General features: G+C 35.5%; 1 protein-coding gene and 1 long non-coding RNA gene across 2 annotated transcripts; one reads left to right on the top strand and one right to left on the bottom strand.

The window, feature by feature from the left end:
- The first annotated feature begins 886 nt into the window (after positions 1-886).
- On the top strand, positions 887-4,027 carry LOC122819743. Its single transcript, XR_006368654.1, has 3 exons — positions 887-1,001; positions 3,637-3,787; positions 3,896-4,027. It is a non-coding gene; the product is annotated as an uncharacterized LOC122819743 (long non-coding RNA).
- On the bottom strand, positions 3,351-15,262 carry pepd (peptidase D). The gene is made up of 15 exons (XM_044096719.1): positions 15,156-15,262; positions 13,205-13,388; positions 12,965-13,092; positions 12,791-12,854; positions 11,306-11,353; positions 10,937-10,998; positions 10,171-10,215; positions 9,099-9,174; positions 8,405-8,451; positions 8,006-8,074; positions 7,372-7,449; positions 7,014-7,162; positions 5,043-5,227; positions 3,940-4,131; positions 3,351-3,764 (listed from the first exon to the last, which is right to left on the bottom strand). The coding sequence occupies exons 1-15, from the start codon at positions 15,170-15,172 to the stop codon at positions 3,633-3,635; spliced, it is 1,476 nt and encodes a 491-aa protein (XP_043952654.1). The 5' UTR covers positions 15,173-15,262; the 3' UTR covers positions 3,351-3,632.
- Positions 15,263-18,477: the final 3,215 nt, after the last annotated feature.

Raw genomic sequence — 18,477 nt, 5'->3', positions numbered from 1 at the left:
GAGACTCTGTCTTAAGATGTAAAGATCATAAGAATAAACACCACAGTTTCCCTTCAATTCAAAAACTCAACTCAGTTCAACTGAATTTATTTATGTAGCAAATGACAGTAAATGTCGTTTCAGGCCCTTTTAAAACAGGCAGGAAAAATTAATTTCAGAAATATATAATCAAATAAATCTATAAATCTGATTGCGTCAAGTCAGTGACTTTCCAGGAACACCCTGAAAAAGCATGTGGTGAAGGTGGACAATTAAAGCAACTTAGTTTTTAAATTTGCAGCAATCCTGTTTCTGACTAAAAATGTGTCAGCAGTGGATGGTTGATTTGTGGTGATAATAACGTTACAGCAATATTTCCTCCTAAGCAAGCATGTGGCAAAATCAGCTGGTTGATTGCATCCAATCATTGACTCCGCAGTAATCCCTCCTCCTGAGCTCACATGTGGTGACAGTGGATGCCTGACTGCATTGAGCCATTAACTTTGTGACAATTGCTCCTCCTAACCAATCATTAGGCAACATTAGACAGTTGAGTCAATAATTTCCCCTGCAATCACTTCTTCTCAGCAAGTGATGACAATGAATGGTTCATTGCATCTGGTCACTGACTTTGCAACAATCCCTGATCCTGAGCAAGAAAAGAAAATGAACAGCTCTCTGAGGTCTAAGAAACCTCTAACACTAACAGGGGCATTATTAGTGGCAATCTGTTGCAAATTACTTGGTGTTAAAGAGTAAAAAAAGACAAATTAAATTATCACTTTGCTGCTGAGTGCTTGCAATCTAGATAAGTAGGATATTTGACAGGTCACCAGCCTTAAATGCTAATTGGCAGTCCAGCTTTGCCAGTGCACAGCTGAGAGAATTTGTAATGCATTCAGTCTCTAACATTTTGAAACAATCAAAATGTTAGAGACTGAATGCATTACATTCAATCTCTGAAGTTGTAGATAACACAACTTTTTCCAAATATCACTGGATTGACAGATTTGAAAACAATGGTGAGTGAACTTTGACATTTTTAGATTCTTGTATTCCTAAAACTAACAATTAAACATCAAAAGACTCACAAGGTGCTGCAACAGAGTAGAATAAGTTAATGCAAAGCTACAGACAACCGACCTGCCAGAGAGGCACATTAGTGTCTGTACTTTCTGCAGGATCATTAACTCTGTAAAAGTCTTAAAAGCCAGAAGACAGAATATCTTAAACAGGGTGGAGTTGTACTAAGAGCAACACAAACTTGCCTTAGTCGGGTTACTTAAGCTTGCAACACAATCACCTCACAAAGAGACAAAAAAAACTAAGAAAAAGATGTATGTTGTTGTAAATCCTGTGAAGATAAACTGCTGAGTGGCACAAATATAAAGATGAAATGTCTTTGTCATCTGTTACTTATTTCTATTTAATTATTTGTTATTTTAATGTAATCAAAGCTGACAAGTGTTAAGCGTAGAAGTGACTACTACAAAGTAATGATGGTAAAATTATTTAGTCAGAAGCCCTCTGGCAGGAATCAGACCTTTAATTAGTTGGTAGTCTGTCAGCTCTTATTTCATACATTCATATTTGTTTCACAGCCAGGATTTATTTAATTTCACAGAGTATCACTTCAATTCAAATATCTGCTCATCATAATTCATGTTTAAATGTAATGTTATTATTCCTCTTTAAAAAAAAAAAAAAAAGCCTGTGTGGAGTCAGGTTCTCCAGTTTTCCACTGATATACTGGTTGTAAAGTCCAAATCATGTTTGTCTGGCCATTTCTTGCTTCCAGTAGAAGTGTTGTAAGTGTAATTGAAGATGATTATGTGTGTATGTGGTCCTGTGACAGGCAGGGGAACATGTATTCTGCCTTTTACCCATTGACTGATGGTGAACCATTTAAAGTAAATGAATAGGTAGATACTGGTAGATAGGTAGATAAAAGAGATACAACTGTAAGGCTCATGCAGAGCTGCAGCTTTGTTAAAGATAAAGTGGTCAATTTTATCGAGCAGAGAAATGATTCAAGTGCGTTTTTCACATGTTAACAGAAGAAAGAGGTGCAGCTTTGCTTTAAAACAACATAGTCAGGAGTTTCATAAATGATTATTACAGATGACTGGCTTTCATGACAAATGATGTCATGAAAGCCAGTGAAGTCAGACATCCAGATCTAGAGTGTTTCTCTATATTATAAGACCATATTATTGTCTTATAATATGGTCAAACATATTATAAGACAAATTTGTTTCTATTTATGAGATCAGCTGATGTTTAATGTGGTAGAAAAGAACTACTGTGCGTTCTCCGCTGTTAAACATGGTGGTGACTTTTACCATTTTTTGTCCAGAGAGGAAATTTACCATTTCATTGTATTTGAAGCCAAATAGGATCAACAATGCTATTCTAAAACACCAAATTGCAGAACATGAAAGCTTCCTCTTAGCTGCAGCAGACAGACAAGTGCTTGATGATCAATTTGTCAATCTGAAAGCCCGGCAGAATAAAAATGCTCCAAGAAAATTGAAAGATCAGTCAGAAAAGCACAAAATTGTAGCTTTTTCCACACAAGGCAGCAGAAAACCTCCTGCTGTCATTACCACCTGGCACGCAGTTGCACAGAGACAAGATGTAGTGATTTATTATGAAATGGACGATGCAACACATTGTATTTTTTGCTTAGTAACCATAAAATGTTTTGTTGTCATAAGGTGCTCTGATTCACATCTACTTTACATTAAAGAATCAGACACAGAGGCACTGAGATGAAGCAGTGGTGAAGACTATTTACACAACTAAAAGCCTATCACTGTGTAGTTTTATTTTCATCACCAACATATCTAGGTTTTATCTTGGGAGACAAATAATACTAATTTTCAACTGGCTGACATGCAGTTATATGATTTCTGAGGAAGAGATACAAATAAAACATCTTCCCAGAAATCTTTTTTGGGGGTGATTTTAAGGATGTGAAAAGATAATTTCAAGTTTCTGAATAATTTGCACCTTTATTTTTAAATCACACAAGCGGGACAAGCTATATAAAACCCCCTCAAGTCTCACCAGGTTCTCCAGGTCTACAATTGCACATCAGACAAATACTTACGTTCCTCTACTCTTGATAGGACTTTTTTTTTTTTGTTTAGACAGACCTACTGTATTTTGGGACACCGCTGTATAGGTCAGAAAAACTGTACATCTAAAGATGAATTACCATAAACGGTAGAAAAAATATAGTTTCAGAAACATCCACCAAAAATCTGCAATGAGCTTATTGAGGCGACCATTAATAGTGGCCATTTTCCATTTTGGTCTTCTGGTTACAACCATGATAATGATTTCTAAAAATGAAATGCATCAACAAATCTGTTGCACAAGCTTAAATTTTATTTTTACTTCATTTTATTGTAGAAAATGACAAAGAAATAGGAAAAATTAGTTTTAAAAAATCCCCCAAAATCAAGACATTGCTGTTTACATTGATAAAAAACTTTAAATCACCAAAAACCTTTATAAGGAGGATCAGGGAGGAAATGAGAGAATTTTCTTCCTATGATACTTTTCATCATGTCTTTCTTTAAAATAACATCAGAGGTAATTTCAGACAGCTCAGACTTGAGTAACTTGTATGATATGCTGTTTTATATTTAGGCATTCTCAGCACCGAAGTTTTTGTCGGAGTCGGTCATGAAAGCTTCGATCTCCTCCACTGTTCGAGGTACGCAGGTCAGCAGCTCCATGCCGTTGGCTGTTACTGCAATGTCATCCTCAATGCGGACCTGGACAAGTTAGAGAAACTGAGGTCAGTTCATAAACTCAAAGTCCCTGTGGGTGAAAACATTTATTTTAGGTAAAGAACAGTGAATGAATTGTGAACTCTTTTACATTCAATGATTTCCCATTGATTCAGGACCAAAAGACAAAAACGTGTAAAAACTCCAGAAGCACACTGACCCCTCCGAAGCCTCTGAAGCGACCCAGCACTTGGGAGTTGATGAAGCAGCTCTGAGCAGGGTCAGCCAGGGCTTTGTCCAGCAGGTGGTCTATGAAGTATATGCCAGGCTCCACAGTGAGGACCATCCTCTCCCGCACCAGGCGGCCCATTCGCAGGCTCTTCAGTCCGGGCTCATTAATGCGGTCCACCCCCTTAAAACACATAGATAATTGTGTCTTTTTACAAAAAAGATACAACCACGTCCATTTAGAAAACAAGATAATTCATGAATACCTGGGTTACAAAAAAATATTTTTTGAAAGTTGTCTTTGTTTTTTCAACTGAATAAAAACTATTTTGCACCGCCGAATACAAAAACAACATCCATTTTTCTCAAACAGGTCAGGTTTGTCTTCTAATTTGATTTAGAGAAATCTGATCTTCTGACTAAATTGATTACATTTTTGAGTCATCAGTTAATTTCTGTTAATATTTCTCATAAAACAAAGGTTCTAGGAAAAGATATGTTTTCTGGCTGAGTGTATTAATTAAATGTTACATACTTGGATTTTTGTAAATTGAATAATAAACCCTTATAAGGGTAAGTACATGTAAAATGAACATTTCGTCTTCATTGTGCAAAATTCTCCATCTCTTTTTCTGTCCTGCTGGAATCTCTCCCCCTGCTCATCACTCATTGGTCTCAGGAAACTGACCCATTTGTCAGAACAAGTTATACATTTTGATGCTCATGTTGCATTCATAGCTTAGAAAGTCGACCTGATTGAGCAAAACCAACGTGATTTTTGGGTTCAACACATCAAAATGACCCTAAAACAGATGGAAAAACCCCAGGCAATTTTTTGCCTGTTGACCAGAGTAATTTACGACATTCATTTTGTTTAGCCACTAGTTGTTTTACTGTAATGTGCATAATGTAAATTTTTGGAGAATTGGCCAATTTCTCCTGGATCAGCTATAAATGCATGAAAATTAAGAACATCTAATATATTTGACCTATAAACATTAACCAAAAGCATCTGCTTTGATTATGTTCACTTTGCGTCAATAATATTGTATCAATGTGAAAAATCTTCAAAATATTCATTTTTTTCCCCCTTACCTCTGGGTAACCTCCCACGTCGTGAACATCAATGCCCAGCAGGTGTCCCAGGCCGTGCGGCATGAAGACAGAACCCAGGTGGACCTTCAGCATGTCCTCAACGTTTCCATGCAGGATGCCAATCTTCACAAGCTCCTCCAGGTGAACTTTGTCAGCCAGACGGTGCATGTCAGTCCATTTCACACCTTCAAAACAAACATATTTTGGCAACTAAGAAACAGCAGGTGTTTTTGCATAGAAAAGCCCATTTTATTTAGTGGAAAATAATATAGACATCAGTCAAACTATAACACATACAGACTTATGTGGTAAAGTTGCACCTTCTCTAGAAGAAGTAGAAGTGAGGTAGTTTTGAGGCCAGAGCTGCTGTCACTATTATTTAGTGTGAACAACTCTGCACTGGATGAGATTTTCTCTAAGGTGAGATTCATACCTCTCACACTGTCTTCTAGTCCTCATATGAATTCAGTCAGCTATACCTTCCCGCCTCAGGGTCCTTCCAGGTGCAGCCCTGTGCAGCCCTGATTTTTTGTGACTGCTTGCTGTGTGTGCTAACAGAAATGATTAAACTCCCCTTTAAATGCACCAAAGAATATACAAAACAAGAGGCAAAAAGTCTTAAACATCTGCCATGCATGTCCAACACCGTGTGGTGGTCCTTCTATAATTCCTTTTCGTTTATTTTTGAGCTGAATAAATAATGACACAACGTACTTTTCTTCAAAATAGAGCCTTTTGAGTCAGACCCACTGAAACAGGAAGGTGCTATCACAAATGGATGAAGGTATGTTTTCTGGAAGAACAACAAAAGATCTTTCTGATGATTACATGTTGATTAAATTTCTGGTAATTTATTGGGAACGCCAAAAATAAGATCTAGTACAAACGTTTGCTACAACAATCATCGGCAGGGATTATTTCTCCTTACCTACTAAAAAAATTGTTTTGTCTTTTTTGTTAGAAACATTTTTGCCTCAGGATAAGAAATACTTTTCAGCATCTGATTCCCAAAACAACAGAGGAAGAGTCTCATGATACAGCTAGCGGAGTACACAAACATTAGCACTAAATCAATTAATGGTGGTACAGAAACATAAGCAGCTCATGATTCTTAGGTGCATAGAAAACCCGGGTTGATTAGAGAAAAGCCTTCAGCTCTGCTGCATTGTTAGCTCTAGTGTCTCTCACTCTCCTCTAGTCAATACTCTACAGATTCTTACGCGTTTATGTAAGGATAATTTGTGACCAAACAAGCATAGACATGCCTAGGTCTTCGAAATATGTATTAGTATTTATAGCAGTGTGGGCAAGTTCTGTTGGAAAATGAAATCAGAATCTCCAAAAGGCTTCAAAAAAAAGAAAGAAAAAAGAAATGTGATGGACTGGCGACTTGTACCCCGCCTGTCGTCCAAAATGTCTTGCTGAAGATAGGCAGCAGCACCGATCGCGACCCCAACTGAGACAAGGGTGTAAAAAATGTCTGTATGTTTGGATGGATGTTATCTCAAAGGTTCTACTTCAACAGTCTGGAGAGCCATATAAAGATTTCTGGTGGGCCGGATTTGGCCAGCAGACCACCAGCTTGATACGTGTTCCTGACTTTTGTTTCATAGCATAAATGTAATTTACTATTATTGATTTTTCCTTAAGCCTTCTTACGTGTTGATTTGGGAATTGCAATCCTTTGGGAGTTTTAAGTAGATTTTTTAGCTTAATGACAGTAAAACAGAACGAATCTGCTTCTTCTGTTTCTGATTGTGAAAAAAATAAAAAATCAGTAGTATAAAGCTGCATACTGTGGCTATATATAAAATCATTAAAAGAATGACAAAAACAACTGAGTAGGATGTTTCAAAATTATTGTACTGCACGGAATATGTGAAGACTTTCTGTCATGTATTGTTTCTAAAATGATAAAAAGGTCACATTTTCTTTCTGTAACTTTTCCTTAGCATCACTGAAGATGATAACCTGGTTTGAGGGCAGCCATGACGGCGCGTGAGGATTTTAGGACCGCCTCATAGATTGCCCTCTGGTCTGCAGTGAACTTTCCGTTGGCTGGGAAGGAGCAGGTTATGTCTGAGGAGTAGCAGTAGTACTCTCCTCCCATGTCAAACAAACTGCAAGGGAAAGCAACATTATAACTCATTAATTTGTTTCTTGTAGTTTGGTTGTAGGTTTCAAGCTCTTCTGAGTTTCCAGAAGAACTTGAAAAACAATAGAAAGGCAATTTGAAGCCAACATCTTAAGACAATTTATGAAATGCTTCCAAAACAAATTGTGAGTCATGAGTCAGTAGTTTGATGAAAAGCTACTGAGGTCTGCTCACCACATGTCTCCATCTTGAATTGTCTTGTCATTTGGAGCCCCAGCATGACCATAGTGGAGGACAGAGGAATTATTGCCCCTGGTGGGAGTAAATGACGAGGAAAGAAATTAATAACATTTCACAGCTTCAGCTCTCTGGTATACAATTAATTATTCAACAATAACATAGATTGTAAAATAACTGGCATTACAAATTTTTCTCTCATGTTTTAAGCTCATAAACTCAAAAAATGAGATCACTTTGTGTTTATTTCTCCAGATCACATGAAACGTCCCTGTAGGGCCGTCCACATGGCAACCCGACTAAAGACTAGTTATTGATTGTGTCAAGCTCTCTCAATTCACTGATTGGAACACTGTTTGAGATTAGAAAATAGAGATTGCTCCCTGGAAACAAAGGCTTCTTTTTCAGACTTTTAAGGAGTTTATGAAACAGATTAATTTGTAAGTATTTAAAGAGTTAAATGTAACTCTGATACAAAAATACCTTAAATGCAGTACACCCTATACAAAAAGTATGATACACATGGATTTATGTGATACGGAAAAGAATGCTACTGAATATGAACATCATCAAGTAAAAAGTAAGAAACTTAAAAAGTAGTTTATATTAATTTTAATTAATAAAGCCTCACGTTCCACAGATGCAGGTGTAGGAGGTGTGTCTCATCCCGCCTTTGGAGTAGCAATAGTGCTGGAACAGACTTCAAAATGAAAACAAAAACACGGCATTACCAATGAGAAGAAAAGTAAACAATCTGAGCCCAGCCGTCTTCAGTGAAAACGTTTGTCATCTGCATTAAGTAACATATATTTTATGGCCAAGAACTTCAATGACCTTCACAATCCTTGGTGGGATTATAAAGACTGAAGAACAGGTAGTTCATATTTTATATCTCTTTTCATGGAACAAATATAGAATTGAAAGACAAATATCAGCTAAAAGTTTTACAGCAATCTATGCTGTGGTTCCATGTCTTGTCAGCAAATGCAGAGTAACAGATCCACCGATAAAGACTAAAATTACAACTTACCTTTCCATTTCATATTCTTTCTTTCCAGGTCTGACGTTTTTCATCACCTACAATAAAGGGCTAATATAGATCATCATTAAGATTAACCTCAGAATTATCAAGAATTGACTATTAAGGAACTATTATGGTTAAAGTAATCTGAAACAAAGTATTTGCACACACTAGATGCACAGAAATCAATAAACCCTTTATTTTTATTTTGTAAAAGGGAAGGAAAAACTGGAACATCAATCCCACAACAAAATAGGTGAAAAAAAAATGATGGGCCTCTTAGGGGATTTTTGTGTTTTGTCTAATCAAATTTTGAACATTTTTGATTTATAAGTATATAAAATTATTTCAGGGAAAAACAAGAAATAATAATAAAAACACAGATTTAACTCTTTGTTATGTAAAATTGAGAAAAATGTAACTGGCCAAATTGTGAAAAATCAAAGCCTATCTTTGCCCAGTTACTGGTAATTCAAATATTGATGTAATAATTAAATTCACAAGTCATGTATGAAAAACAAATGTACCCTTTTGTTATGTTGCTTCCCCTTTTAGCATCAATAAATTAAAATAAATAAGTCTTGAACTCCTTCTGATACAATGCTTCTTCATTCTAAGTGTCTGAGGTATGGAACTTTTTCTCCATTAATGCCCCAGGTTATTCGTCCTCTCATATAATCTGTCTTGAAAAGGAGTGTATTACCATTTTGTGGGCTTCACTGGAAACCCTGTTGGTGTAGCGCAGGACCTCCAACTCCATATCAGTCTTAAGGAGGCGACTGCAACACCAGACAGAACAAGGAGCAATCAGTTCACGTCATGGTCATCACACAGCTTGTGGACACCCTGAAGAAATCTTCTTTAAATCTATAAAGTTTTAAGACACCTTAAAAAGTTAAAATTAAAGCAATTTCCAAACATAACTTTTTAAAAACAAATATGTGTGGATTATTTTCACAACAATTTAATGGGGTTTTAGTCACAGGATGTAAAAGCTCATTGTAATGAAAATATGTTGGGTTTTTTTTTGTCTCGGATTGGGACAATTTTAAGCGTCTTATATGTGTGTGTGGGGGAAGATTAATTAAATCTAAACTTCACCCTTCTAACGTTCTAAAATTTACATGTTGGAAATGAACTGTGTAAAACAGCATGTCTAACATTAACCTCAGGATCTTCTGCATTAATTAAATCAAATATTCAAGGGAAGAACCTCCATTAATCGTCACCTCACAACAAAACAGTGCTGCAGTCTTCCTTTAGCTTACAGCTCATTCTTATCTTTCTCATTCATTTGGGGAATTGCTAGGGAAAATGTTTAGCAATTTCTGCAATGATGGAATCAAATAAATTCGAGGTAGGGGTAACCAGTAGAAACACTGACGTCTATTCTAAAAACAGATATCCAATTAAAAGAGACCAATGCTACTTTCAGCAAGAGGAGCGAGGGAGAGGGTTCAATCAAGCTCTGTGTTCGAAGAGATGTGACTGAAAAGCCTTCTTCCTCATTTCTGAGAATATCGATTCATCTGGAGGGCTCAAACTCTAATAGCATAGACAACCAGGCGAGCACGTAGATCATTATGTCCATGCAGAGAGATTTCTGACTCAGAGGAAAGAAGCAGAAGTAGAAAACTTCCACCCTGAAAACAACCACAAACAAAAATTCCCTAGGATGTGTGTTTGTTTAAGAATTCTGCTGAAGAAACATTTTGGAGCTCCTGAGGCAACCTTTCTCAGTCATGCAGTATAAAAATGCAGTTTGACACACTCACCATTCCACAATGACTGGGTGTAAGAGAGTGTTGTTCACTTGGAAGCTGAAAAAAGAAGTGCACCATAAAGTAAATGTAGTTTAGTTGGTTCACAAAAAGGATCTGTGAAAAGAAAAATAAGCAACATATTTCTGATAAAGTGAGACCTAAAGAATAAAAATCATGGATGTTTACTTAATTACAGTCACCAACATGTATGTGGAACACTGGTGTATGTTTAGCTATAAATGTAAAACAGCTGTAATAGAAAAATTGATTCATTTGTCTGATTTCTTATTCTTATCGACATGTTTGTTTAATTGCATGTAATTAGCCCAAACAAGTATCTAGAACAAAGTGCAAGAAACATGTGCAACCAAAGGTCACACAATCCGGGTGAAATCACCAAAGAAGAAAAGAAAGTGTTTAAGCAGATGTTGGTTAGACTTGTATCTCTATATGCTGAGCTGTTTATCTTTTAGTCACACGTGCTGGGTTTTCCCTTTGTTCTTCATCTCATACTTGCGTGTGTTTGTGTGTGAAAGCAAGATGTGGTGATGAAAACTGTGTAAAAAGCTTTGTGCAACTCGTGTTGGGGTTCTACTTCTCTGACTTCCAGAGACAGAGGCTTTGATCGCTTTTGCCTTTGAAAAAAAGCATTTAAAATGATCGATCTTTCCCTAATTTAGTGACCAGTTTTCACTTCTTTTGATAAGCGAAAACACAGCCAACCTTAATAAATAAAATGTAAATCCTGTTAGTGCAAATTACAGCTAATGAGACATACCTACTGATTCCTTCAAAGGAGGCTTCACGGCAGATGCTCCCACTGTCCGTGTTTTGTCCTCGCTTTAAAGGAAATAAAATTATTACATTTCAAACAGTATAAAACAATTATTACAGTAGGTTTACTTCAGTTTTAAAGTCAAGATTTGCTTTTGATTCTCTTCAATGAAGGGAAACAAATAAAAAAATGGCCATTATAGAACTGACTGAAGATCTGGTTTGATTTATTTTTATTTTTTTATGGAGATTAGCCTGGATTTTGCTGTACCAAATACAACTATGTATAACGTCACACCCCTAATAGAGTAGCTTAGTATCTAATACAAGCGGACATCATAAAGCGTAATCCTGTTAATTAAATGATAGTTACCAGTGTCAGGAGAACTGATGGTTTCATGTTGGACAGGACTTCAGCAACCTAAAAAAAAAATAATTAGAAGACTCAGAGTCCCAGCAGAGCTTTAAGAAAGACAAGAATCAGTCCTCATGAAAAAGGTCACTCTGACACTGCGGCCTTTCCAGTAATAAGCACCACAATAGATGACGAGAGTCTGCTGTACTCTGCCAGCAGCATAAACATCTCAAAACAAATCCTTGTTTCAATGCTCACAAACATTGCGGTGGGATTTGAGAATGTCATGTTGACCTTACCAAGATGCAGCATACTGCATGTTGCCTGGTTTTGGTGGAGAAGGCAATAAATAATATCTAAATAATAAATAATCATAAATAATATGAAAAATGTTTTTTTCATCTTGCTATAAATGTTGCCATTTATACAAGAGCGACAAAATGAAACACTTTGCAGAGCATAAAATCCTGTCAGCTCTTTGAAGTGAACATAAATTACATAAAAATAAAGCAAAACAAAGGAAAAGAAAATTAAAAAATATTGTGACCTGCTTATGACATGCTCCTATTTTGTGTAGTGTATCTTTCAGTGTTTATATTTGTTCATTATATAAGTGGATAAGTTAATTGCTAACTTAATTGTAAAGTTAATCAGAGTGCATCAGTTGGAGATGCTGTGGTTATTCAGCATCTCAAGGTGAGTGCGTCTTTATCGGCACAGACCAAACATTTGCAAAGCGCACACATTCAATTAAGAAATGTAATTATAGGGTCATTGCTGCGCTATTTGAAAACTTGAATGTTGTATGTGTGGGACGAATGTGAATTACAAATGGATTCTCAGAGTCGTAACGTTCTTGACACGAGATATTTCAACATTTCCAACACAATTAATGGCAAGCTGTTCTAGAATGTTATAAAACTGTGTATGCTGCTGCTTCAAATGGCTAAGAAGTTACGCACAATGTTTTTCTTTGCTTTTATCTCTGCGATACTCAGAGTTTGATGACTTCGTGGCAAACCCAACCAGCCCGGCTAATCATTCAAAAGTGAAGAAGCCATTGTCAACTTTGCTCTAAAGTCCATAAACTTGTGACATTTTCAGAGGTAATGATTAGCTTGTGGACAGCCACAAGCTGCTGCATCTTCTGCCTTCCTCAGCACTTGTCCTCAGATATTGCTCAAAAACGTGAGGACTGACCATACAAGCTTCCCAGATTTTCATAAAAATGCTTGCACATGGCTTAAAAGAGGAATCATATACATATACAGCAACGAGTCAAACATATTCTTCAATATTACCCTATATTTTTTATCTCTGTCATTTCTGTTTGACATGCTGATCTCCTGCAGTAACAGTTATTGGATTTGGATCATTAAGATTAACTACAAATATAAGGTTAAACAGATTATCTGCCCCAACAGATAATCTGTTTATCTGCCACCATTAAATAACATATCATCATGCTAAAATGCCATGTCTGTAAACGTAACAGATACTTACATCACAGGTGTATTGCACCTTATCAACAGCGTACTTCTCCTTGAAGTGCTCCCTAGGAAAGATCCTGTATACAAATGAAAGCACAGCAACTGACAAAGTCCGAAAAACATGTAGAACGTACAAATGTGGTATTATGTACAGTGCTAGCCCTCTTTGAGGACTTTTAGGACTTACTCCCCCATCCAAGTAGCATAGCTTTCAGGCAGTTTAGGAACAAAAAGAATGGATTTTCCCGTGTCCACATCTATGGCTCCAAAACAGTCAGCCTCTGTCACTCCAAAAGCCCAGTGGAAGAAAGACTCCTGCACAGGAAAAAGAATCAGAAATGTAAAAGCAAGAAGATATTTTATCTTCTGTTCACAAAGATGGTAAACTGATTATAAAGTGATAAATAAATGCAAAAATACAACCCACCTGCCGGAAGAGGACGTCGGTGTCCGTGCAGTACCTCTGCGTTTGCTCTCCCCCTTGCAGCAGCACAACTGACTTTGGCAGTAAAGCCTCTTTAGCTCTCAACCCCAGGCACAATCTTTGACGATTCTCAGCGAAAAGGGCAGCGGACACCCTCAGGGTGTCATTACCCAGCCAGTAGATGGGTCTGAAAGGACAAGAAGATACATCTCAGGAAGGCCAGGGTGGGGCAGTGGCTGGTGACACCGAAATTCACTTAATAGGTTTTTACTAAGATTAGTTTGTCTTGCACCTCCTGAAAAATGACAACCATACTGACTCTTCTTATTATTTTTATCCATGTAGTTCATGGATAAGACAAACCATTAACAACACTGACATGCAGTACATTTAGTTTCATTTCTGTTTCTGTGGTACAATAATTAAACATGAGAAGGGATTGAAAAAAAAACTTAATAAAAAATAACAAGACTACTTATTTAGACATGTCACAGTTTTATTTAGACAGCAGTTTTTTGTCTGTCTATATTTATATCTATACCGTGGTATTAAACCGTGGCTTTAAATAAATTTAATAGTTCCTTAATCATAAATATGCACATTTTCGGATGAAAGTAATTATTATTATTAGGAGTTCAGCACATGTTAAAGTTTGCAATATGCATTATTAGAAAATGTAATGACAATATTATAATTACATAATGTGATGACGATATACGTTTAGATAAACCAACATTTTTCTAACATCTCTGTTTCTCTTCTGGCACTACAATATTTCCAACTCATTATGTGACCTTCAGGATCTTGAACACCAACTCTACCCTTACAAAAAAAATGTTTTTCATGTGATCATATAATCCACTAAAAAATCACATGTTTTCACATGTGATTTTCATGGGATTTTTTTGTAAGGGTACATTATCTACACTAAGTGTTCAGCCTCTTGACTCTCTGCAGGTTGAATACTTTAAATACAGAAGGCAAGGTTGCATTTTAAAGAGGACATCAGAAATTTAAAATTGTTCACACCAATTTGTGATGACACTCTGTCTGAAATATAGGCACACCTAATGATCAATTTGATAGACTTGAAAAGGATTAGTGGAAACGGCAATAAAAACCCAGTTCTGTTTAAAAGAAACAGTTTAGCCAGAAGATGCTGACAAGCAAACTTGTCACTGATAGATCTTAGGAAATAAATCTGATCTCCAGCCAGAGGCCTGCTGATAAGATAAAGCACACAACATGTTTCCACCTAGAGCAGAGGTTAATCCATGAATTAGAAGTATTTTATTGCAACCTGAATGAACAAGGCTTATTCTAATTTAGTAACAGAAAAATCTTAATCAAATGCAGAGACTTGTTGTAATTAAGCTGCCTATGTCTTTCTCTGTGTAAGGTTTCCTTGGATTTCTATCATGTGAACAAATTGTTTCTACACTACGGTCAAACTTTGCGATATCTTTCGACATTTTCTAACTCTACAAAAACTGTATTATTTTTTTCGGAAAAGTACGAATATGTGCATTAATTCTAATATAAGAGATGTTTGCACAAGTCAAAGACATTTGAAGATATAACCTACATTCCAGTGAAATGCTAAAATATTTAAATTTATCCCCTCGGCTATTTGCATCCTGTTAAAAAATAAACAAAAATGAAACTACAGAACACTATTTCAACTATTTAGAACTGTGTAGAACACCTACACTCATCTATTTATTTCAAGCGTAAAATTAATACTGAAAGTATTATTATTGTAAAGACAGAGATAAGATACAGACTGAAAAATGACCCGAACTATTACTATTACTAAGGTTCTGCCTAGCAACAGCTCCAGCGCGCAGCTCACCCTGGCAGCAGTTAAAATGGCAAATGAATGGCAAAAGTTAGAATTTTGTGACTTAACGTGAATATTTGCACAATTAAATAAAAATAATCTCTGGTAACTCACTGTGCAGCTGAAGCCATGTCGACACTTTCTGTTCCAGAGGGTCACGTGTTGAAAATGGTCACGTGACCTTTGCAACGCAGCACCATCAGCTGACAGGAAGTCGTGCTTCTTTTTCTTTTTAAAATATTATTATCAATATTGACATAAAACATAATTAGGCATACTACATAAGAACATACACTAAAGACTATTAAAGATGAGACTACCGTTCAAAAAGAATGAATAAAATAAAAACGTAAAACAGAAACAGTTTAAATAAAGAGGAAATGTTTTTAAAACTAAATATTTATATACATATCATTAAAGCTACCTCGAACCTTTGTGTTTTTGCCGATTGGTTGCAAAATGATCAGTGCATTGTAAGAAGTCGTGCTGCATTCGGGTGTTCGGGACATTACAGTGTCAACGGTGAAACTCCATTCTACATGGCATAGATGTATGGCATGATGGATAACGTAGTTACCCAGCCACGATGCGTTTCTTGCTCTGCACTTTACCGCCGTGTTTAAAATAAATTTTATATTGTAAACTAGCTACTATGGGTTGGGTTAACTCCAAAATGATTAAATAATAATAATAATAATAATAATAATAATAATAATAATAATAATAATAATAATAATAATAATAATAATAATAATAATATATAAAGCATTGTCTTATTTAATATTTATTCGTTTTAACTTATTTTAACTTATGTTAAAAGTCATTTCTAAAAGTCTATAAAATAAGAATAGGTATAAGGAAAATATATTATTTAAATATGTGTTTGTTATAGGTGACAGTATGTGTCATCCTTTTTTTGTAGTATTTTGTCTTTTTTAAATCTTGTGCAGCTAAGCATCACTATATTACTACATTCCTCAAACGTTCATACGTTGTCCACTCCTTTGAACGTTTGTTATTTATTGTATAATGTTACTTGGAGTTTGAAACCTTTAATAGACGTCAAAAATATCAAAAGTCACAACATATCTCAAAGCGTGATCTTAAACCTTTGGTATACACCTGTCTAATGCAGTTTTTGTGTCTTGACTAAATTATTATTATTATTTTGAATGTTATTAAAATTAAATCGTAGAAATTCTTTAAAGTGTTTTTTTGTTTGTTTTTTGTTTTTTTTTTTACAATAAAAGAATGCAATAATAATAAAAAATACTCCCATCTACAAAGGTTTGTGGTCTTCTTACACAAAAGCTTAATAAATAAACAACCAGAAAGATTTCTGCAAACACCTTATAATTTAGAACAAATAATTGTTTTTAATATTAATTTAGTAGTCTACAGTTTGTTTCACAGTTACTTTTTAGGGTGCTTGTAAAAAAAATAGCATATTATTTCTTTATGTTCATTTTGTGATTCATTTAGGGAAAAAATTACAACAAATACTATTGCAGCATAATCATTTTTAAAACTTAGCAGTGAATTCAAGGAAAAACAAAAGTCCCTGGCTACACTGCACACAATACTGTTTTATTTAATTGTGCCCTGGTGCAGTTACAGTAAAAACAGCAGGGGGAGATGCAGCTCCCTTTAAAACAACAGTGAAGCAGATTGAATTATAATCATTATGGATCAGTGCAGAGAAATGATGCAAGAAGTCTAAATGATATGTCATGAATGGCAACATCCAACTGTGGCCAACTGTCAACATGGTTAGCACCCCCACAGAGGCAAAAGGCTGATAATAGGTTATTTGATAACAAGACATTGACAGCCCTTTATTTTGGTCTCCTGAAAGGCAGATTCGTTAAGCATTTAAATGCTTAAGATCTTGGAAGATATAATCTATTTTACCTACCAGAGAAAATGTTGTACAAAATGTTGCCCTTCACATTCAAAGGCAGACAGTACATTGTGAACATGTTAGTACCGCTAAAACATTTTATCATGTTAAAACCACAGCATTCAATGTTTTATGTGGTAGGCCATCACAGAGTAGTGGATGACATCTAATTGGAAGTTCAAAATTGGTTAAAATTGATTCTTTAAATTGGATTCACCTAAATTAAATGCATTTGTACAAGTTTCTTTCACAAGTTCCTTAAACAGAGGCCACATTTGTTTAACTTATTATCAGTAAAAATACAGTTCTGCCAAACCTTTAGAAGTTTAAGAGAACGGCATTGTGGCTACCAAGGAACACACCAATACAGTTCATAGATGAAATTTTGGAGAAGCTTAAAACTGTTGATTGTAAAGCAATACCTTACATTTAAAAATCTCCCAGAACACTGTAAAATAAATAATGGCCTGTAAATATTAATGCTTTTTACCAGTCATAGATTTGGATATAGAAAATGCTAACTAAGAAAGAATGTTATAAACAAGTTAATAATAATGACTCTACTGCTGGAAGAGGGGTAGGTTTAAAATAAATTTGTACTTTGACCTTGAATGCGTAAATGTACTTTATTGCTGTTCTGCTTTTGCTTGCTTTTTAAAATTTTCTTTGAATGGGACTTTGTTTATTCCTGTATTACAATACATTCCCTAAACTCAAACTCAATGAATGCTATGTCTGTGGGAGCTAAAACAAATTCACAAGTTCTGTGGAAGAATCTGCCAACTTGGTAATTATTGTTCATGCACTCAGAAAATATGCATTTTATGGAAAAGTGACAAGAAGAAAAGCTACTGTTGACAGTAAATCTTAAGAAATCCTTTTTGGAGTTTAACATAAGTCATGTTGAGAACACAACTTGCAGAACACCCTTTCATGAGACCAGAAAAACACTTTTTCCCGCCAAAAAAATGGTTACATGTGGAGTAAAACTAATGCTGCTCATCACCCAACACATACCACCCCGTTGGGTGTGTTGGCAGTCAGACAGCATTGATGGTTTTTGTAGATTTATCACATAAAATCTCTGAAAAAAATATTGAAGTTTGTGGTTTTAATGTGACAACTTAATAAAAAAAACCTTAAAGGGCATGAATTCATTTTCAAGGCCCTGTAGATGTGCACGGGCGATCTAATGTCACAAAAAGCAAATGTGTTACTTGGAGTTGTAGTTATTAACAGGATTGGCAATTTTTCCACTATTCATTTCGCTGCAAAGCCACCAGCTTTCAATGAGTCATGCCAAGATTTAAACAGCAGCAGCTTTAGACAGACTTCACTTTACATGTATATGAACACCTGGGAGTTTATAAAAGGCAAACATATAATCAAGGTTTGATGCTCAAGATTTTCTTTCTTGATAATCTGGGTAGTTATGCTGAGAAATTCATAGGCTGTTCTCCAACCACGTCCCTCTCAAGTCACTCCTTGTGTGTGTGAAACATAGTTTTGACATATTGTCAGTGTTCATCCAAAATA

This window comes from Gambusia affinis, linkage group LG02 (assembly GCF_019740435.1).
Source record: "Gambusia affinis linkage group LG02, SWU_Gaff_1.0, whole genome shotgun sequence".
NCBI classification, from domain to species: Eukaryota; Metazoa; Chordata; class Actinopteri; order Cyprinodontiformes; family Poeciliidae; genus Gambusia; species Gambusia affinis.
Note: the sequence above shows the minus strand (reverse complement) of the source record. Positions and strands in the feature narration are given on the sequence as shown.

Coding starts and splice junctions, on each gene's coding strand:
- pepd (XM_044096719.1), bottom strand. Junction 11,354..12,790: donor AGGTGCAATACACCTGTGAT/GTAAGTATCTGT, acceptor TTTTTTTTTTAG/GTTGCTGAAGTCCTGTCCAA. Junction 9,175..10,170: donor CACCCAGTCATTGTGGAATG/GTGAGTGTGTCA, acceptor CTGGTGTTGCAG/TCGCCTCCTTAAGACTGATA.